The sequence below is a fragment of the Hemitrygon akajei genome, chromosome 1, assembly GCF_048418815.1.
Source record: "Hemitrygon akajei chromosome 1, sHemAka1.3, whole genome shotgun sequence".
Taxonomy (NCBI): Eukaryota; Metazoa; Chordata; class Chondrichthyes; order Myliobatiformes; family Dasyatidae; genus Hemitrygon; species Hemitrygon akajei.
Genome location: NC_133124.1, coordinates 6,172,608 through 6,195,643, shown reverse-complemented (window position 1 = coordinate 6,195,643; position 23,036 = coordinate 6,172,608). Strand labels below are relative to the sequence as shown.

Here is a 23,036-nt window from a genome sequence, read left to right as displayed (position 1 = left end):
TCCACAGATACACCACTCTCCGGCTGCTCACCACCCACCCTGCTCACGGACTGTTTGTCCCACTCCTATCAGGGAAGAGGCTACGTAGCATCCACACTAGGGCCACCAGATGCAAAAACAGTTACTTTCCCCAAGCAGCAAGCTGATCAACACCTCCACACACTAACCCACCCCTTTACTCCTGTGCTTAGCATCACTTTATGGACATACAATCAATCTACAGTATATATATAAAAGCTACCTTATGTATTTATTTTATTATTGTGTTCTTTGTCTTATTTTTTAGTGACTCACATTGTAATCAGGCTCTACAACAGGTAGTCAAAACTGCCCACTGCATCACCGCACCAGCCTATCTGACATACGTACTGAAAGGTGTGGGGAAAGGGCCAGTAACATCATGAGGTAACAATTTATTCATTTCCATAGATGATGCCTGAGCTGCTGAGGTCCACCTGCATTTTGTGAGTGTTGTGCCAAGCGATGTACCTGCAGCAGACAGTGCAAAGGAGATCTGCAGAGAAAGGATTTAATCTATAGGGAGGTTATTGAATCAATTCTTTGTGAGAGTTGGCCAGTTAGTCTCACCCTAACCACTTTCTCACCATGACATTGCAAATGTTTTTGTTGTCACAAAACTACAAAAGTCTATTCACAGAAAAAATATACAAAATACAAACATCAAGAATTTACAAGACAGTGAAAAAAATTCAAATTGAAGTATGACTATTGCTGTCAATAAAACAGTCAGCTCCCTGTTGGGCCCACCATTCCCAGAAATCCCCCACTGTACCCTTGGTGACCGCATTTACCCGCTCCAGGGACACCTGGGCACGAATGTATCCCCAAAAGAGGGACATGTAGTAGGTCCAGGCAGAGCCCTCATCCTGGCCAGGCCCAGCAAGCCTACCAGTAGATTCTCCGAGTGATCCTACCCCCTCCGTACTGGGTGCCCGTATATCAGAGGCGAGGAGTTGAAGTGCAACCAAAACCAGAGGAGCAGCCGCTTCAGAAACGTTTACGTACTGTAACCCAGGCCTCACAGAAAGAACGGGCATCTCAGTGACTTCTTCACAGGGAAAAAGAGCAGGTTTCAAGATCAAGAAAATTGTTTAATGTCATTTGCAGTCGACGGGTGTAAAGGAGAATGAAATAGTTGTTACTCTGGATCCCATGCGGCATAAAGATGTTTGAGGTAAAGTATAAGGGGCAATAAGATAAGGAATACAATAATAATAAAGCAACACAAATAATAAATATAAATACACAATATGCTTGTATAATTACATTGATTGTATGCCCATAAAGTGATGCTGTTTTTTTTTTGAGATACAGTGTGGAACTGGCCCTTCCGGCCCTTTGAGCCACACCACTCGATTTAAGCAATCCCCTGATTTAACCCTGGCATGATCATGGGACAATTTACAACGGCCAATTACCCTACCAACTGGTACATCTTTGGACTGTGGGAGGAAACCAGAGCACCTGGAAGAAACCCACACCATCATGGGGAGCACGTACAAACTCCGGGACCTTTCTGTATATACTGTATGTCCTTAATGGCTGTTAGGCTGGGTGTCAGTGACGCGCTTTGACTGAACTGGAATTTGGCAGAGTGACAAAAAAGAACCTGAAGCTCTAAGGCTTGGCAGACGAAAGAGATTTAGATAGACGAAACAAGAGTAGATCTAACTAGGCACATTTGGATCAAGGCCAAACTGGCCTAACCAATACACAAGAGCAAACAACAGAAGTTACACAGGCAAAATCATTTTTTTTTTTGTACACAGAGGTGATGAGTGGGTAGAGTGTCCTGAAGAGGTGATGCTAGAGGCAGATGTATTAGGGGCATTTAAAAAAACTTTTAGACAGCACACAGATTGAGGGTTATATAGGAGGGAGAGGTTAGATTGATCGTGGAGTAGGTTAAAAAGCTGTCAAGGATTGTGGACCAAAAGGCCTGTGCTGTGCTGTACTATGAGTAAGAATAACATAGGCAATTGAGGAAATCAGTACAGGAGATATTACAAATTTAATGCTTAGTGTTGGTTGTACTTGTTATAAATAAATTCATCTGAATCTGATTGAAGGATTAAAGCAGAAAAATCACCGAGGACAGGTAGCTGGAACGTTCTTCACTACAGTATAGGATAGTATTTAGATTCAAAGATTTGGAGTATATTTGTTATCAAAGTATGTACACAGAATACAGCTTTGGGATTCATCCTCCTGCAATCAGCCATGAAACAAAGAAAAGCCATGGAACCTGTTCAAGAAAATATCAAACGCCCAACACGCGAAGACAAAGAATGAATTGCGCAAGCAGAAGAAGGCAAGCCAATAATGAATACGATATGAAACATCCAGGTCAGTCTCGTTCAGTTCAGCACTGCTGAACTAACATGCAAAATGCTCGTCCAAACTGTTGCTAAAAAACACAAGAGATCCTGCAGATGCTGGAAAACCTGAGCAACACACACAAAAAGCTGTAGGAACTCAGCAGGTCAGGCAGAATCCGTGGAAAGGAATAAGCAGTCAACGTTGCTGGCTGAGATATGAAGGGGGAAGAATTCAGAAGGCGGCTGGGGGGAGGAAGACTAGTGGAGGGGAAGGAGTACAGTCTGGCAGGTGATAGGGAAGTCAGGTGAGAGGCACGTTGGGTCTGTCAGAGAGGGGAGATGAAGTATGAAGCTTGGAGGTGAGAAGTGGAGAAAATAAAGGCTAAAGGAAAAATCTGACAGGAGAAAGTGAAGGAGGAGGGATGCCAGAGATGGGTGATGGGCAGGTGAGGAGAAGAGAAAGGATGAGAGGGGAACCAGAACAGGAAAGGAGAAAGAGAGAATGGGAAAAGGGGAGAAATTACTGAGGACTGACCATGCCATCAGATTGGAAGCTACCCGGACAGAATTGGTTGCTCCTCCAACCCAAGTGTGGGCTGTTGAGGAGGCCATGGACTGACATGTTGGCATGGAAATGGGAAATTGAGCTAAAATGGTTGGCCACATGAAGTACCTGCCTTTTGAGGTGGACAGAGCGAAGATGCTCATCGAAGGAGTTCCTCATCTACATCAGGTTTCACTGACCAGGCCACACCGGGAGCACCAGATACAATGGACAGCCCTGACAGACTTGCAGGTAAAGTGTCGCCTCACCTGCAAGCACTGTTTACGGCCCTGAATGGTGGTGAGGGAGGAGGTGTAGGTGCAGGTTTAGTACTTGTCCCACTTGTGGGGTAAGTGCCAGGAAGGAGATGGGTGCAGAGTGAACAAGGGAGTCATGTACAGAGTAATCCCTAGGCAAAGCAGAGAGTGGAGGGGAAGGCTAGATGGCATCGATCGAGTGGATAGTCAGAGACCTTCTCCCAGGGTGGAAATGGCTAATTTAAAGACAACTGGGGTAAAGTATAGGGGTGGATGTCAGAAGTAGATTGTTTACAGAGGGAGTGCTGGATCCATGGAATACGCTACAAGGGATGGTGATAGAGGCAGATACATTGGGGCACTTAAGACACTCTTAGATAGGCACATGGATGACAGGAAATTGGAGGGCTATGTAGGAGGGAAGGGTTAGATTGACGTTAGAGTAGGTTAAAAGGTCAGCACAACATTATGAGCTGAAGGGCCTGTACCGTGCTGTAATGGTCTATGTTCTGTGTTGTTTGCATCCAAAAGGACCACAACCTTGTCACGGTTTGGAGGCTTGTGTGCCTCAATGACCCGGAGAGCTACATTAGCTGCAGTCAGGGCTTTATGCTTTGGCTCTTGCTAGGGTCATCCCTGCCAAACAGGTCAAAGGGTAGAGGGTAAGAGTGGTCCACCGGTTCTCAAAATTTGGAGTTTCAGCTCAGGGCTAACAACCGTGACTGGTCAAACAAAATTGTTATGGAAACAGCAATGAAGAATCCTTCTACATCTGTGTGCTGTAGTATTCCTGAGTCTCCACCTGGGACTTGCATGCCTGACGGTAGTTAAAACCCAGAGGTAGCTTCTGACACCATGAAGGAAGGTCTGAACACCAACAGAGATGAAGGACCTGCATTGCTGCACTAAACACAAATGGTGTAACAGGCCGTAAGTAAGAAAGTTGTTTGTGCCTGGTGGTAGATTGGCCTATGTGGTTCAGCACAGCATCATGGACTGAAGGGTCTGTATTGTTACCATGTTCTATAGGCTTGAGTACAGTTCAAGAGTGATTTTAAGAGTTGACAGCTTCCTCTGATGCATGTATATGTTGGAAAATTAAAACCAGCATGGGTCAGAGTCTGAGAAGGTCTTGGCAGAAGGGGAATGGAAAAATGTTATCTTTAGAAATGGAATTTTGAGGGGGACGGGTGATGAACTGCGAGATCCGCACTGTTAGAGGAAAATGCGTGGAAAAATAAGTGGATCATGTTTAATCAAATCCAAAGAAAGTAGAAAGCTGTCAAATCAAAGGCCACTGCCCCCCAGTTAGCTTGTGGAATCTAATGTGCAAATGTTAATAGGCTTACTGTCAAGGACTCTACAATCCATAAACACAGGAGATTCTGCAGATGCTGGGAATCCAGAGCAACACACACAAAATGCTGGAGGAATTCGGCGGGTCAGGCAGCATCAACAGAAATGAATAAACAACCAGCGTTTTGGGTTGAGACCCTTCATCAGGACTGGAAAGGAAGGGGGATGAATGCCAAAATAAGGGAGGGGAAGGGGTACAAGGTAGAGGGAGATAGGTCGGTGGAGGACAGAAATGAAATAGGAAGCAGGGAGTTGATAGATGGAAGAGGTAAAGGGTTGGAGAAGGAATCTGACAGTAGAAGAGAGTGGACCTCTCAGATTCTTACTTCATCCTTCATCCCCCACCCTTAAGGAAAAATAATAATGAGGTGGTGTTCATGGGTTCATTGTCCCTTCAGACATCTGATGGCAGAGGGGAAGAAGCTGTTCATGAAACATTGAGTGTGTGTCTTCGGGCTCTTGTACCTCCTCCCTGATGGTAGAAATGAGAAGAGGGCGTGTCCTGGGTGCTGTCGAGGACTTTTTGAAGATGTCCTCAATACTGGGAGGCTAGTGCCCATGTTGGAGCTGGCTCAGTTTACAACTTTCTGCAGCTTTTTCTTATCCTGTGCTGTGGTCTCTCCATGCAAGACAGTGATGCAACCAATTAGAAAGCTCTCCATAGTACATCAGTAGAAATTTGCAAGTGTCTTTGGTGACATATCAATTCTCCTCAAACTCCTAATGAATTATAGCCACTGCCATGCCTCCTTTGTAATTGCATCAAAATGTTGGCTCCAGGATAGATCCTCAGAGATGTTGACACCCGGGGACTTGAACCTGCTCGCCCTTTCCCGTGACGAGGACTGGTGTGTGTTCTCTTGATTTCCCCTTCCTGACGTCCACAATCAATTCTTCGGTCTTACTGAAGTTGAGTGCAAGGTTGTTACTGCTACACCAGTTAACCAGCTGACCTATCTTACTCCTGTACGCCAGCTCATCATTTGAAATTCTGCTAACAATAGTTGTGTCACCGGCAAATTTATAGAAGGTACTTGAGCTGTGCCCAGCCACTCATGGGTGTAGAGAGAGTAGGGCAGTGGGCTAAGCACACATCCTTGAGCTGCACCAGTGCTGACTGTCAGTGAGGAGGTGATAATATTTCCGATACACACAGACTGTGGTCTCCCAGTCAGGAAGTCCATTTGCAGGGGGAGGTACAGAGACCCAGGTTTTGGAGCTCGTTGATTCGAACTGAGGGTACGATTGAGCTGAACACTGAGCTGTAATCAATAAACAGCAGCCTGACGTAGGTATTACCATGATCCAAGTGACAGCACTACTCGGGGGCCCAGATGCAAAACACAGTACCACAGTGGAGCTGTAGATACACTCACTGACACCAATACCACAATTCCAGCCCCATCAGAGCACGCTGACGATACACTCATTCACACCAACCACCTGGGTGTGGGCAGGTGGCAGAGATGTAGTACCAAGGGCAGGGGGGGAGCTAGTGTGGGTGCAGACACACCCAGCTCTGAGACACCAGGTAAAATCATTTGATTCCAAACAATTGGTTTATTTATCATTACAGAATGTCTCTCTGGTGCTTCCTTCTCCCTCCCCTCTCCCTTCCCCTTTTCCCAACCATGATTCCCCTCTCCCTGCCCCCTTCCCACTCTCAGTCACAATAGAGACCCATATCGGAATCAGGTTTATCATTACTCACATATATCATGACATTTGTTTTTTTTTGTGGCAGGAATACAGTGCAAAGCATAAAATTACTACAGTACTGTGCAAAGGTCTTAGGTGCCCTGGCGATATACTTGTGCCTAAGACTTTTGCAGAGCACTGTATGTTTCTGATTTGAATGTTGCATATCTGTACAAATCAGATGCAAATTTACATGTCTTGGGGGAGGGGGGGGGGCACAGCAGTGCAGCGCGTCGATCTTACAGCTCAGCGTGTCAGAATTCAATTCCAGCACCGACTGTGAGGAGTTTGTACGTTCTCCCCGTGACCGCGTGGGTTTTCTCCGTGTGTTCCTGTGTCCTCCCTCATTCCAAACACCGACTGCAGGCCAATTGGTCATTGTAAATTGTCCTGTGATGAGGGTGGTTTCCAATAGGTGGGCTGCTGGGCTAATCTGCACTGTATCTCTAAATTAATTAATTAATTACTAAGTAATACCCCTGGGTTCAGTTCGCACGGCTGTCTATAAGGAGTTTGCATATTCTCACAGTGACCATGTGGGTTTCCTCTGGATGCTCCAACTATAAAACATAATTATGCAATACGTGCCTTGCACTGTGTGTGACTGTTGGTACTGTGTTTTGCATCTGGGCCCCCGAGTAGTGCTGTTTCATTTGTCTATAATGATGGGTATTTGTGTACGGTTAACACCCATAAGGGTGTCAAATGCACGTTGTGATGAGTCTAGTGTGGTAGTGTAGTGGGTAGTGCTTGTCACTCTCAATTTCAGCTTCCACCGCTGACTAGCAGTCTTGTGAAAAGGAGAGCTGAATGTGTAAGTCTCTCCCTGCCAGTACACAGCCTCTCCAACAGCAAGCCTCATGTAGTGCCTCCTCGCTGGCGACACATGGAAACTGAACTCCTTTCCGACTCAGACTGAACTACAGAGGATGGGGAAGAGGTCTGGCTCTGTACGTGTAGCACGTAGGCCTTCCAGTGTGTGGACATGTCCTGGTACTTGTGAACCAGATCCCCAGCTATGGGTAAGTAGCCCCAATGGCTTGTGGGCAGCCTTGGGAGAGACAAAGGCTATGGGAGTAAATCCAGACCGCAAAACCAGAGTCCAACAGGCGGCTGGACATCACTGAACATTCGTCCGGCAGCTCCTGCAGTCAAGCTGGTGCCAAATGTATTGCTCATAAGCTTTCCTTTGGACTACACCGGTGAGGCCGAGAGGGGGATTTGGACGACTGGGCATCTCAGGATCTCCATACCTTCCACCCAGGCATGTCATGATGACCATCATCACCTTTTGCCCTTCAAGACAGATGGATGCCATCACCATATATGGTTGAATGACAGGTTCAAGTTCAAGTTCAGTTTATTGTCATTTACTGCCAAATTAAACAACGTTTCTCCGGACCAAGGTACACAACACGCAACATCTAAGACACACACAACATAATATTACCACTAGTAAATTAACAAGTGATAAGGTGCATTTACGACACAAGTTAAGCAGTAATCAGTATTACACAGCTAGTACTTTATACGTGATGAGACCGGTGTGGTGGCTGGGAGCTCAGTAGTCTTACGGCCTGGGGGAAGAAGCTGTTTCTCATCCTCACAATTCTTGTCCTAATGCTATGGTACATCCTGCCTGATGGTATGAGGTCAAAGAGATTGGAGGGTTCCTTAACAATGTTAGGGGCCCTGCATATGCAGCACCCCATTAGACCAATAAGATATAGGAGTAGAATTAGGCCATTTGGCCCATCAAGTCTGCTCCACCATGTAATCATGGCTGATCCTTTTTACCCCACCTCAGCTCCCCTTCCCGACCTTCTCCCCATAATCTTTGATGCCATGTACTATCAAGAACCGATCAAGCTCTGCCTTAAATACACCCAATGACCTGGACTCCACAGCTGCCTGTGGTAATAAATTGTACAAATTCACCACCCTCTGGCTAAAGAAATTTCTCCACATCTCTATTTTAAATGGACACTTCTCTATCCTGAGGCTGTGCCCTCTTGGCCTAGAATCCCCCACCATAGGAAACATCCTTTCCACATCCACTCTGTCTAGGCCTTTCAACATTTGAAAGGTTTCAGTGAGGTCCCCCCTCATCCTTCTGAATTCCAGCGAGTACAGACCCAGAGTCATCAAATGTTCTTGAGGTCAGATGTCTTGTAATTAAATTGGTCTTTAAAAAAAAGCATGTGCAAGTAACACAGAGGTCATACCACAACTAATTCAGCACCCATTTTATAGCTGATGTACTATGCAGCCCGCTTAAACAGATGCAGTCTCTCTATTCACAGAACACATTATCATAAGAGAGAAAACAACAAGGATATTGATGTCAAATTGTGCATGAATAATGATTTCAGATGTTAAGGAGATCCCTGTGAACCTTTACCTGTGATGTAATCTTTTCCTTGCCGAGGTGGGACGCCACGATCGAAAACTGTCACAGAAATCTTATACTCTGTTTCTTCCTGATGCTTTCCAAATTTCATGATGAGAGAGGCATGGGTATCTGCAAAGAAAAATGCTGTTGTGAGTTTTCTCAGAAAAGGAAGTCAAAAGAAAGTGAAAGGATTAAGGTATGAGGAGCTATTGTTGGCTTTGGGCCTATAGTCACTGGAGTTTAGAAGAATAAGGGAGGGATCTCATTGAAACATATCAAATATTGAAAGGCCTAGATAGGGCGGATGTGGAGAGGATGTTTCCCATGGTGGGGAAGTCTAGGACAAGAGGACCCAGTCTCAAGATAGAGGGCCATCCATTTAAAACAGAATAGAGAGCATCCCCACCATGGCCCCAGAATAGACAGCATCTATAGGGAGAAGTGCTGTCAACGTTTCAGGCTGAGACCCTTCGTCAGGACTAACTGAAAGGAAAGTAAGAGATTTGAAAGTAGGAGGGGGACGGGGAAATGCGAAATGATAGAAGACCGGAGGGGGTGGGGTGAAGCTGAGAGTCGGAAAGGTGATTGGTGAAAGGGATACAGAGCTGGAGAAGGGAAACGATCATGGGACGGGAGGCCTAGGGAAAAGAAAGGGGGAGGGGAGCACCAGAGGGAGATGGAGAACAGGCAGAGTGATGGGCAGAGAGAGAGAAAAAAAAGAGGAGGGGGAAAAAAACTAAATATATCAGGGATGGGTAAGAAGGGGAGGAGGGGCATTAACGGAAGTTAGAGAAGTCAATGTTCATGCCATCAGGTTGGAGGCTACCCAGCTGGTATATAAGGTGTTGTTCCTCTAACCTGAGTTTGGATTCATTTTGACAATAGAGGAGGCCATGGATAGACATATCAGAATGGGAATGGGACATGGAATTAAAATGTGTGGCCACTGGGAGATCCTGCTTTCTCTGGCAGACCGAGCGTAGGTGTTCAGCGAAACGGTCTCCCAGTCTGTGTCGGGTCTCACCAATATATAAAAGGCCACACCGGGAGCACCGGACGCGGTATACCACACCAGCCGACTCACAGGTGAAGTGTCGCCTCACCTGGATGGACTGTCTGGGGCCCTGAATGGTGGTGAGGGAGGAAGTGTAAGGGCAGGCGTAGCACTTGTTCCATTTACAAGGATAAGTGCCAGGAGGGAGATCGGTGGGAAGGGATGGGGGAACGAATGGATAAGGGAGTCGCATAGGGAGCGATCCCTGCGGAAAGCAGAAAGAGGGAGGGGAAGGAAAGATGTGCTTGGTAGTGGGATCCTGTTGGAGGTGGCGCAAGTTACGGAGAATTATACGTTGGACCCGGAGGCTGGTGGGGTGGTAGGTAAGGAAAAGGGGAACCCTATCCCGAGTGGGGTGGCGGGTGGATGGGGTGAGGGCAGATGTGCGGGAAATGGGAGAGATGCGTTTGAGAGCAGAGTTGATGGTGGAAGAAGGGAAGCCCCTTTGTTTAAAAAAGGAAGACATCTCCTTCGTCCTGGAATGAAAAGCTTCATCCTGAGAGCAGATGCGGCGGAGATGGAGGAATTGCGAGAAGGGGATAGCCTTTTTGCAAGAGACAGGGTGGGAAGAGGAATAGTCCAGGTAGCTGTGAGAGTCTGTAGGCTTATAGTAGATATCAGTAGATAAGCCATCTCCAGAGGTGGAGGCAGAAAGATCGAGAAAGGGGAGGGAGCTGTAGGAAGTACTAGAGCTTTTAAAGAATATAAAAAGGGGATAAATATCTGGGTCCTGACAGGATAGAAATAGCAGGGGCTCTGACAGAAATATTTCAAATGTCATTAGAAACGGGGATGGTGCTGGAGGATTGGCATATTGCTCATGTGGTTCCATTGTTTAAAAAGGGTTCTAAGAGTAAACCTAGCAATTATTGGCCTGTAAGTTTGACGTCAGTGGTGGGTAAATTAATGGAAAGTATTCTTAGAGATGGTATATATAATTACCTGGATAGACAGGGTCTGATTAGGAGCAGTCAACATGGATTTGTGCGTGGAAGGTCATGTTTGACAAATCTTATTGAATTTTTTGAAGAGGTTACTAGGAAAGTTGACGAGAGTAAAGCAGTGGATGTTGTCTATGTGGACTTCAGTAAGGCCTATGACAACATTCCGCACGGAAGGTTAGTTAGGAAGGTTCAATTGTTAGGTATTAATATTGAAGTAGTAAAATGGATTTAACAGTGGCTGGATGGGAGATGCCAGAGAGTAGTGGTGGATAACTGTTTGTCAGGTTGGAGGCCGGTGACTAGTGGTGTGCCTCAGGGATCTGTATTGGGTCCAATGTTGCTTGTCATATACATTAATGATCTGGATGATGGGGTGGTAAATTGGATTAGTAAGTATGCAGATGATACTAAGATAGGTGGTGTTGTGGATAATGAAGTAGGTTTTCAAAGCTTGCAGAGAGACTTAGGCCAGTTAGAAGAGTGGGCTGAAAGATGGCAGATGGAGCTTAATGCTGATAAGTGTGAGGTGCTACATTTTGGTAGGACTAATCAAAATAGGACATACATGGTAAATGGTAGGGCATTGAGGAATGCAGTAGAACAGAGTGATCTAGGAATAATGGTGCACAGTTCCCTGAAGGTGGAATCTCATGTGGATAGGGTGGTGAAGAAAGCTTTTGGTATGCTGGCCTTTATAAATCAGAGCATTGAATATAGGAGTTGGGATGTAATGTTAAAATTGTACAAGGGATTGGTGAGGCCAAATTTGGAGTATTGTGTACAGTTCTGGTCACCGAATTATAGGAAAGATGTTGACAAAATAGAGAGAGTACAGAGGAGATTTACTAGAATGTTACCTGGTTTCAGCACCTAAGTTACAGGGAAAGGTTGAACAAGTTAGGTCTTTATTCTTTGGAGCGTAGAAGGTTGAGGGGGGACTTGATAGAGGTATTTAAAATTATGAGGGGGATAGATAGAGTTGACGTGGATAGGCTTTTTCCATTGAGAGTAGGGGAGAATCAAACAAGAGGACATGAGTTGAGAGTTAAGGGGCAAAAGTTTAGGGGTAACACGAGGGTGAACTTCTTTACTCAGAGAGTGGTAGCTGTGTGGAACGAGCTTCCAGTAGAAGTGGTAGAGGCAGGTTCGATTTTGTCATTTAAAAAAAAATTGGATAGGTATATGGACAGGAAAGGAATGGAGAGTTATGGGCTAAGTGCAGGTAGGTGGGACTAGGTGAGAGTAAGTGTTCGGCACGGATTAGAAGGGCTGAGATGGCCTGTTTCCGTGCTGTAGTTGTTATATGGTTATATGGAAATGGACCAGGTAAATTTGAGGGCAGGGTGAAAGTTGGAGGCAATGTTAATGAAGTCAATGAGCTCAGCATGCGTGCAGGAGGCAGCACCAATGCAGTCATCGATGTAGCGAAGGAAAAGAGGGGGATGGATACCAGTGTAGGCTTGGAACATGGACTGTTCCACAAAACCAACAAAAAGGCAAGCATAGCTGGGACCCATGCGGGTGCCCATGGCTACACCTTTGGTTTGGAGGAAGTGGGAGGAGCTAAAGGAGAAATTATTGAGAGTAAGAACTAATTCCGCTAGACGGAGGAGAGTGGTGGTAGAGAGGAATTGGTTAGGTCTAGAATCCAAAAAGAAGCGAAGAGCTTTGAGACCTTTCTGGTGGAGGATGGAGGTATATAGGGACTGGACATCCATGGTGAAAATAAGGCGGTGGGGACCAGGGAACTTAAAATCATTGAAAAAATTCAAAACGTGAGAAGTGTCACGAACATAGGTGGGAAGGGATTGAAAAAAAAGGGGGGTAAAACAGTGTCAAGTATGCAGAAATGAGTTTAGTGGGGCAAGAACAAGCTGAAACAATGGGTCTACCTGGACAGGCAGGTTTGTGGATCTTGGGTAGGAGGTAGAAATGGGAATTGTGGGGTGTGGGAACTATGAAGTTGGTGGCAGTGGATGGGAGATCCCCAGAGTTGATAAGGTTGGTAATGGTATAGGAGACAGTGGCCTGGTGCTCCTTAGTGGGGTCATGATCAAGGGTCTCGGCCCGAAACATCAACAGTACTCTCCCTATAGATGCTGCCTGGCCTGCTGCATTCCACCAGCATTTTGTGTGTGTTGCTTGAATTTCCAGCATTTGCAGATTTCCTCGTGTTTGCCCAGAATAGAGAGGTGTCCAGTTAGAACAAAGATCAGGAGGGATTTCTTTAGCCAGAGGGCAATGAATCTGTGGAATTCATTGCCACAGACAGCTGTGAAGGCCAAATTATTAAGTATATTTAAAGCAGTGGTTGATAGGTTGTCAGTTAATCTGAGCATTGGAGGTTATGTAGAGAAGGCAGGAGAGTGGTTTGAGAAGGGTAATTAGTCAGCCATGGAGCAGACTCAGTGGGTTGTAGAGCAAACTTGGCTGCTACGTCTTATGATCGTAAAATGGACCCCCCCCCCCATGCTAATTAATCCCATATGACTGAAGATCTGAGTTAGATTATTTTGAAGTGGTGCTTTGCACTTATGATTTCAGATGTTAAGTTAGAAAAAAAATTGAATTAAAGTTCAACTAAATCTAATTTGTGTTGGCAAGACTGTGTAATGTTCAATGTAAAGCTACTACTGTGCCAGCAACCTGGGTTCAATTCCCGCCGCTGTCTGTAAGAAGTTTTTATGTTCTCCCTGTGACGTCATGGGTGTCCTCTGGGTGCTCCAGTTTCATTTCACCATCCAAAGACGTACAGACGGGTTAGTTGGTCAATTGGTCGCATGGGCGTAATTGGATGGCATGGGCTCATCAGGCCAGAAGGGCCTGTGACCATACTATATCTCGAAAATAAAAATAAAGAAAGAAACGGTTTGGATAAAATTAAAAAAATATTCTGCAGGTGCTGGAAATCCAAAGCGACATACACCAAATGCTGGAGGAACTCAGCAGGTCAGGCAGCATCTGTGGAAAAGAGTACAGTCAATGAGACCCTTCATCAGGACAGGAAAAGAAGGAGGAAGAAGCTGGAATAAAAAGGTCGGGGGAAGGGAAGGGAAGGAGGCTAGCTGGAAGAAGATAGGTGAAGCCAGGTGCATGGGAAAGGCAAGGGCTGGAGAAGAAGGAATCTGATAGGAGAGGAGAGTGGACCACAGGATACAGGGAAGAAGAGTAGACCCAGGCACATGAAGAATTGAAAGGCCAGATTGGGGAATAGAGGAAGGGGGGGATGGAACGTTTACTGGAAGGAGAAATCGATATTCGTGTCATCAGGTCGGAAGCTACCCAGATGGAATATAAGGTGTTGCTCCTCCATCTCGAGGGTGGCCTCATCTTGGTGCAAAGAGGAGACCATGGATTGACACGTCACAACAGTAATGGGAATTGAAATGTTTGGCCACTGGTATGTCCCACTTGTGGCAGATGGTGCAGTAGTGCTTGACAAATCAACCCTCCGGTTTCTGACGGGTCTCACCAGCATAGAGGAGGCTGCATTGGGAGCACCAGATACAATAGATGACCCTAGCAGGTTTGTAGATGAAGTGTTGACTCACCCGGAAGGACTGCTTGGGGCCCTGAATGGAGGTGAGGGAGGAGATGTATGTGCAGGTGTCGCACTTTAGCCATTTGCACAGTTAAATGCCTGGAGGGAGCTTAGTGGGGAGGGACAAATGGACAAGGGAATCGTGGAGGGAGCAATTCCTGTGGAAAGCAGGGAGGAAGTGGGAAGTAAAGAAATGTTCAGTGGTAGGAAAACTGTATTTAAAATTGGTATATGTCAAGGAGATTAGATGAGATTTCAACCCACAGTCCCAGCCAGAGACTGAAGCAGATTCCTTCATGATACAAAATGTGATCTCCAGTGGCAAATTCCTAAGAGTGTCTTGGGGTTACTAAAGTCTCTTCAGGAAATTCAACCAATTATGTGGCAGCAACTCAGTGCATAAAAGCATGCACATATGGTCAAGATGTTCAGTTGCTGTGCAGACCAAACATCAGAATGTGGAAGAAGTGTGATCTATGATTGTTAAATGATTGTTGGTGCCAGAGAGAGTGGTTTGAGTATCTCAGAAACAGCTGATCTCCTGGGACGTTTATGTACAATCGTCTCTAGAGCAGGGATTCCCAACCTTTTTTATGCCTTGGAGCCTTACTGAGGAGTCAGTGAACCCCAGGTTGGGAACCCCTGCTCTAGAATTTATAGATGCTGGTGCAAAAACCAAATAAACATCCAGTGAGTGGCAGTTCTGTGGGCAAAAACACCTTGTTGATGAGAGAGATCAGAGGAGAATGGCTAGACCGGTTCAAGCTGACAGGAAGGCAACAATAACTAATGCATTACAACAGTCGTGTGCAGAAGAGCATCTCTGAATGCACAACATGCCAAAACCTTGAAGTGGATGGGCTGCAGCAGCAGAAGACCATAAACATACAGTCAGGGGTCACTTCATTAGATGCAGGAGGTACCTAATGAAGTGGCCATTGAGTATATGTAGACAGAACAAATGGCTTCAAAATGCAGTTTAGATTCTAATGTAGAATGGGGAACCTGTGACAGACTGTTTATTAACAAAACCTCATTATTGGAATCCACCTACCATTGATTGGTTTAACAGACCACTGTCTGCCTGGCACTCCATTCAGAGAAAAATTGAACGGAGAACCATATACTATGTCATCATCGACAGCGTGGATCGTCACCTTCATTTCTTCTTCGGCTGGCAAGCAAATGAAAAACCAGGAGGAGTCTTTTGCTAATTTTGGAGAATTGTCGTTTACGTCTTCTAAATGGATGAGGATGTCCACAGTGGATTTTTTTAAATGATTGCCTATAAGAAAATTCAAGGCAAAAATTTGGTTAGCACTGAACTTTAGGAGATTTTATTTGTGAAGTGATTTAAAGTTTGAATGCACATTTTTCTCTACTGGGAGAAGTAATTTTTGAAATCTTTAATAAGAAAAGTAGCTCATTCTTACTTGCGCTTGAAGCCTTCAATAAAAATGCTGAGAAAAATAAACGTGGATGAATTGGTGGGTTACCATTACAAAGAAAGCACGGCAGCGCCTCTATCTTCTTTGAAGTTTGTCCAGATTTAGCTTGTCATCTAAAACTTTGACAAACTTCTGTGGATGCACAATGGAGAGTACCCTGACTGGTTGCATCACGGCCTGGTCTGGAATTACCAAAGCCCAGGAATGGAAAAGCCTGCAAAAATTAATGGATGCACCCAGTCCATCACGGGCAAAGCCCTCCTCACCACTGAGCACACCTACACAGAGTGCTGCCACAGGAAAGCAGTGCCCGTCATCCCGGAACCTCACCATTCAGGCCATGTTGCTCCCTCACTTCTGCCATCAGGAAGGTACAATATCATCAGGTTCAATTATTACCCCCTCAATAATCAGGCTCCTGAACCAGAGAGGATAATTTATGTGAGAGAGGATGCTGTTCTTGGAATACAGTTCAGCATTCAACACCATAATTCCCTCCAGGCTCGACAAGAAGCTCAGAGACCTCGGCCTTCACCCTGCCTTGTGCAGCTGGATCCTGGACTTCCTGTCAGATCGCCCGCAGGTGGTAAGAGTGGGCTCCCTCACCTCTGTCCCTCCGACCCTCAACACAGATGTCCCTCAAGGCTGTGTCCTAAGTCTCCTCCTTTACTCTCTGTATACCCATGACCGTGTTGTCACCCACAGCTCCAATCTGCTAATTAAATTTGCCAACGACACTACACTGATTGGCCTAGTCTCAAATAATAATGAAGTAGCCTACAGAGAGAAATTCATCATCCTGACACAGTGGAGTCAAGAAAACAACCTCTCCTCAATGTCTCAACAACAAAGGAGCTGGTTGTGGACTACAGGAGGAATGGAGACAGCCTAACCCCTATTGACATCAATGGATCTGGGGTTGAGAGGATGAACAGCTTTAAGTTCCTCAACATCCACATCACCGAGGACCTCACGTAGTCTGTACACACCAGCTGTGTGGTGAAAAAGGCACAACAGCACCACTTTCACCTCAGATGATTGAGGAAGTTTGATATGGGCTCCTAAATCCCAAGAACTTTCTACAGGGGCACAATTGAGAGCATCCTGACTGGCTTCATCACTGCCTGGTATGGGAACTGTACTGGAGAGGGGAGAGAGGGGGGAGAGAGAGGGAGGAGAGAGGGGGAGAGAGGGGGGAGAGAGAGGGTGAGAGAGGGGAGAGGGGAGAGAGACGGGAGAGGGGAGAGGGTGAAGGGAAGGGAGAGGGGAGGGAGAGGGAGAGGGGACAGAGTGAGGGGGAGAGAGTGGGGAGAGAGATTGGGGAAAGGGAGAGGAAAGAGTGAGTGTGGAGAAAGGGGGGAGAGAGAGGAGAGAGTTGAGAAAGAGTGGGGAGAGAGGGGGAGAGGGTGGAGAGAGAGAGGGGAGAGAGGGGGGAGTGAGGGGGAAGCGGAGAGGAGAGAGAGGAGAGGGGGAGAGAGAGAGGAAAGAGAGAGAGGAAGGAGAGGGGGGAGTGGAGGGGGAGGTGAGCGGGAGAGGGAGAGAAAATTGAACAGTGATGCAGAGTCTAATGAAAAGACAAAGTCAATTGTAGATATAGGACATAGAGGTATATAAAGTTTGAGGGGTATAGATGGGGTAAATCCAACAGGCTTTTCCCACTGTGGTTAGGTGAGGCTACAACTGGAAGTCATGGGTTAAGGGTGAAAAGTGAAACCTTTAAGGGGAACTTCTTCACTCAGGGTGGTGGAATGAGCTGCCAGTGGGTGATGGGACACAGGTTCAATTTCAACAGTTGGTAAATTTGGACAGGTCCATGGATGTGAGAGATATAGAGGGTTATGGTCGGGGTGCAGGTTGGTGGGACTAGGTAGATTAATAGTTCAGCATGGACTAGATGGGCCAAATGTATGTTCTGTGCTGTAGTATTCTGCAACTCTAGGACTCTAAATAGATTGGTGGTTTATAATGTGTAGATAACAACTCTGTACTTGTCTGTATTCAGGCAATTCTGAATTTTTATTACATTACAGTTGTTATCTCATTGAAAGGGAGCTTTTTCATCTTATCTCACAGTTCACTTTTTTCATAAATAGGGATGGAAAGATGTAGTAATCTTGCTTTCAATCTTTAACTGCATATATAGAATATTTACCGAGGAACTAGGTCATTTAGAAATGACAAGCAAGCAGAGATAAAGTAATAAAAGTCACCGTTTTGGAACACTTTGTACCTACAATCATACTAAGGTATGAATATCAAGATATTGGGCAATGTGGGATCACTGTTTGAAATTAAGGAGCAAGTTCTATCCCACCCAGATTTTTCCGAGTGAAACTCTGAAGAATTCCTTGGAGTGACGGAGGATGAGAGGTGACCTGACAGAGGTGTACAAGATAATGAGAAGCATTGATTGTGAGGATAGTCAGACGTTTTTCCCCAGAGCTGAAATGGCTAGCACAAGAGGGCACAGTTTTAAGGTGCTTGGAAGTAAGTTCAGAGGAGATGTCAGGGGTAAGTTTTTTACACAGTGGTGAGTGCATGGAATGGGCTGCCAGTGGCGGTGGTGGAAACGGAAACAATAGGGTCTTTTAAGAGACTCCTGGATGGTTACATGGAGCTTAGAAAAATAGAGGGCTACAGGTAAAACCTAGGTAGTTCTAAGGTAAGGACATGTATAGCACAGCCTTGTGCGCCAAAGGGCCTGTATTGTGCTGTAGGCTTTCTATGTTTCTAATTCGTGGTTTGAACATCAAAATGAGAAAACCCATTGTAGCTGGAACAGTGAAAAGTTTAAAGTGTTATCGAAGTACATACATGTCACCATATACAACCCAGAGATTCATTTTACTGCATTCACAGTAAATACAAAGAAATGATAAAGGAAATTAATAATAGTAATGATAAGCACAAGAAGTTCTGCAGATGCCGGGAATCCAGAACAAAACACATAAAATTCTGGAGGAACTCAGCAGGCTAGGCAGCACCTATGGGAAGGAGTAAACAGTTGACGTTTTGGGTCGAGACCTTTCTTCTGGACTGGAGAAGGGTCTTGGCCCAAAACATCAACTGATTATTCTTTTCCATAGATGCTGCCTGAGCTGCTGAGCTCCTCCAGCATTCTGTGTGTGTTGCTAATAACAGTAATAATAAATAAATAAGCAGTACATATGGAGAACAGGAGATGGGATTCATTGAAAGTGAGTCCGTAGGTTGTGGGACCAATTCTGGCTTCTGCCCCCCGCCTTTCCAGTGTTGATGAAGGGTCACAGCTTGAACTATCGACTGTTTATTCCTTTCCATCAATGCTGCCTGACCTGTTGAGTTCTGCCAGCAGTTGGAATGGTGGGGATGCCAGGCAGGACAGTGGAAAGCTCCTCTTGTGGGATGTGGGAAGGCAGGGAGGCCTCTAGTGTCCCTGATGACTACAACTGTGAGAAGTGCATCCAGCTGCAGCTTCTAACGCACCGCGTTAAAGTTCAAAGTTCAGAGTAAATGTTATTATCAGAGTACTTATATGTTACCATATGCAACCCTGAGTGATTTTCTGGTGGGAATACTCAATAAACCTATTGAATAATGACCATAACACCTTTCTAGATTTTCCGGGAGTATACTAGCTCTCACTAGTACTTCAGGAAAAATGTTGCATTTCCCCCACCCCCATTCCTTGTTAAACTTTGCTAGGTTCAGGGACAGTTATTACTCTTCTACCACCAGGCTGCTGAACCACCGTGGATAGCTTCACCCATCTAATTCCATAACTTGTGGACTCAGTCTACAATGCATGTCTTATTGATTTTCTTTTGTATTTTTTATTTGTGCAATTTGTCGTCTTCTTATTTTTTTCATTTTGTATTTGCACACTGTTTGAACACCCAAGCTGGTGTAGTCTTTCATCGATTCTGTGATGGTTATTATTCTATTATGAATTTATTGAGTATGCCCACAAGAAAATGAATCTCAGGATGACATACAAGTAGCTTGATAATAAATTTACTTTGCACTTTGAACTTGGGTGTATTGGTTGCTTGTCAGTTTTTCTGTGTTATTTTTCATTCTATTATGTTTCTACATTCTACTGGGAATACCTGCAAGAAAATTAATCTCAAGGTAGTATATGGTGATATACATGTACTTTGATATTAAATTTACTTTCAGCTTTAAATTTACTTCTACTTTTTCAGTGGAAAAAGCCTATCCACGTCAACTCTATCTATCCCCCTCATAATTTTAAATACCTCTATCAAGTCCCCCCTCAACCTTCTACGCTCCAAAGAATAAAGACTTAACTTGTTCAACCTTTCCCTGTAACTTAGGTGCTGAAACCCAGGTAACATTCTAGTAAATCTCCTCTGTACTCTCTCTATTTTGTTGACATCTTTCCTATAATTTGGTGACCAGAACTGTACACAATAAGAACATGTACTTACTTTAGAAACTAACTTGGGGTACCCATAGCCCTCTATTTTTCTAAGCTCCACGTACCTATCCAGGAGTCTCTTAGAAGACCCTACTGTATACACCTCCACCACCATCGCCGGCAGCCCATTCCACACACTCACCACTGTCTGTGTAAAAAGAATTACCCCTGAATCTCCTCTGTACCTACTCATTGTGAAAGTCCAATTTAATATACTAGGGGAACTGTTCAATAGTCGTTTTACAGCCAAGGCACAAGCTGGTCTTGAGCCTGGTGGCAAATGCTTTCTAGCTGTTGCATTTTCTGCCCGATGGGAGGCAGGAGGAGAGAGAACGTCCAGGGTGGGTGGGGACTTGATTACGCTGGCTGCTTTACCAAGTGTGATGGAGGGGAGATGGTGATGCGCTGAGCTGTGTCCACAACTCTCCGCAGTTCCTTGTGGTCACGGGAGTTCCTTGTGTTCTAAGCTGTGATGCAACCAGATAAGATGCCTTCTATTGTGCATTGATAAAAATTGGAAAGGGTCAAAGGGGACATGTCGAATTTCTTTGGTCTCCAGAGAGAGCTGAGGCACTGGTGAGCTCTCTTGGCCATAATGCCCATTTAAGATTCAAGATTTTTTAATGTCACTTCCAGTACGCAAGGGTAAAGGAGAATAAAATAATTGTTACTCTGGATCTGGTGAGGCTCAAGAAAAAGATTTTTAAAAACACATTCATAAAATATATATATAAATAAATAAAACAGCTTATCTCAGGAGTATGGATTGTTTGTCATAAGACATAGGAACAGAATTAGGCCATTCAGCCCATCAGGTCTGCTCCACCATTCCATCATGGCTGACACCACACAATCCTATACAGTTGCATTCTCACCATATCCTTTGATGCCGTTACCGATCAGGAAACTATCATCTTCCTCCTTAAACATACCCACAGACTGGGCCTCCTCCGCAGTCTGCGGTAGAATATTCTGCAGATTCATTACTCTCTGGCTATAAAAATTCCTCCTTACCTCTGTTCTAAAAAGTTGCCTCTCAATTTTTGAGGCTATGTCCTCTAGTTCTAAATACCTACACCATAGGAAACATCCTCTCCACATCCACCCTATTTAGTCTTTGCAACATTCAGTAGGTTTCAGAGATCCCCCTGCATTTTTCTAAATTCCAGTGAGTACAGGCCCAAAGCTGCCAAACGCACCTCATATGTTAACCCCTTCATTCCCAGAAACATCCTAGTGAACCTTCCCTGTACTCTCTCCAATGGCAATACATCCTTTTTGAGAGATGGGGCCCAAAACTGTTGACAATACCTCAAGTGTGCCCTGACTAGTGTCTATAAAAGGTTCAGCGTTATCTCCTTACTTTTATATTCTATTCCCCATGAAATAAATGCCAACATTGCATTTGCCACCTTTACCACAGACTCAACCTATAAATTAACCTTCTGGGAGTCTTGCACGAGGACTCCCAAGTCTCTCTGCACCTCCGATGTTTGAACCTTCTCCCCATTTAGATAGTAGTCTGCACTACTGTTCCTCTTACCAAAAAACATTATCGTATAGTTCCCAACATTGTATTCCATCTGTCACTTTTTTGCCCATTCTTCCAATTTGTCAAAGTCCTGCTGTAATTGCATTGCTTCCTCAGCACCACCGACCCCTCCACCTATCTTGTATAATCTGCAGACTTTGCTACAACGCCATCAATTCCATTATCTAAATCATTGACAAACAATGTTAAAAGTAGCCATTCCAATACTGACACCTAAGGAACATCATTAGTCACTGGCAGCCAACCAGAAAAGGCCCCTTTTATTCCCACTCGCTGCCTCCTGCCTGTCAGCCATTCCACTATCCATGCCAGTATCTCTCCTGTGATGCCACAGGAGTTTATCTTGTTAAGCAGCCTCATGTGCAGCACCATATCAAATGCCTCCTGAAAATCCAAGTAACTGATATCCACTGCCTCTCCTTTGTTCACCCTGCTTGTTTCTTCTTTGAAGAACTCTAACAGACTTGTCAGACAAGATTTCCCTTTACAGAAACCATGCTAACTTTGACTTATTTTATTATTAGTCTTCAAGTACCCCGAAACCTGATCCTTCATAACTGACTTCAACACTTTCCCAACCACTGAGGTTAGGCTAACTGGCCTATAATTTCCTTTCTTTTGCCTTCCTCCCTTCCTAAAGAGTGGTGCCAATGATGCGTTTTGACTGAACTGGAATTTGGCAGAGTGACAAAATGACCTGAATCTCTAAGGCTTAGCAGATAAAATAGATTTATATAAACAAAACAAGACTAGATCTAACCAGGCTAATCTGGATCAATGCCAAACTGACTGGTGCCAGTGATGCATTGGACAGTTTTAACTACCTGTTATAGTTAAACGGAACATGCCTGTCCTAGCATGAAAAGTCAGCTCTGGCAGACTGGATGGATGAAATCTATTGTGAGATCCAATGGCAGGAAAGTGGTACTGCAACCCTCCATGGAGAGCAAAGGACATGACAAGGCACAAAAGACGTCATGGTCATCCACTGTAACCAAGGAAGACCCCAGTTTGAGGACTATTCGTAGCACTGGACCTAGACTTCTGAGGTCAAGAGAGTGGAACTGCCCCAATGCAACAGCTTTTCCACTCAAAAAATCTCCCGTACAGATTTCCTGTAATCGTAAGACACAGTGGATAAGTACCACCGTAGTCATAGAGTCGTAGAAAAGTAAAGCACAGAAATAGGTCCTTTGGCCAATCTAGTCTGTACCAAACCATTTAAAGTGCCTACTCCCATTGACCTGCTCCAGGACCATTATCCTCCATATCCCTACCATCCATGTACCAATCCAAACTTCTCTTAAACATTGAACTCTAGCTGGCATGCACCACTTCTGCTGGTAGTTCATTCCACACTTTAACCACTCTCTGAGTGAAAAAGTTTTATCTTATGTTCCCCTTAAACTTTTCACTTTTCACCTTAAACCATGATCTCCGGATTCCAACCTCAGCAGAACAAACCTGCTTGCATTTACCCTTTCTATACAT

At 45.0% G+C, this 23,036-nt stretch overlaps 1 protein-coding gene across 2 annotated transcripts in view; it reads right to left on the bottom strand.

The window, feature by feature from the left end:
• cdh17 (cadherin 17, LI cadherin (liver-intestine)) overlaps window positions 1-23,036 on the bottom strand; it is a 180,159-nt gene that overhangs the window by 15,382 nt on the left and 141,741 nt on the right. For both annotated transcript variants that reach the window (XM_073027435.1, XM_073027523.1), the window contains exons 15-16: window positions 15,180-15,410; window positions 8,596-8,715 (exon numbers count right to left, since the gene is read on the bottom strand). In XM_073027435.1, the coding sequence (XP_072883536.1) occupies window positions 8,596-8,715; window positions 15,180-15,410 (351 nt within the window). The remainder of the gene's footprint in view (window positions 1-8,595; window positions 8,716-15,179; window positions 15,411-23,036) is intronic.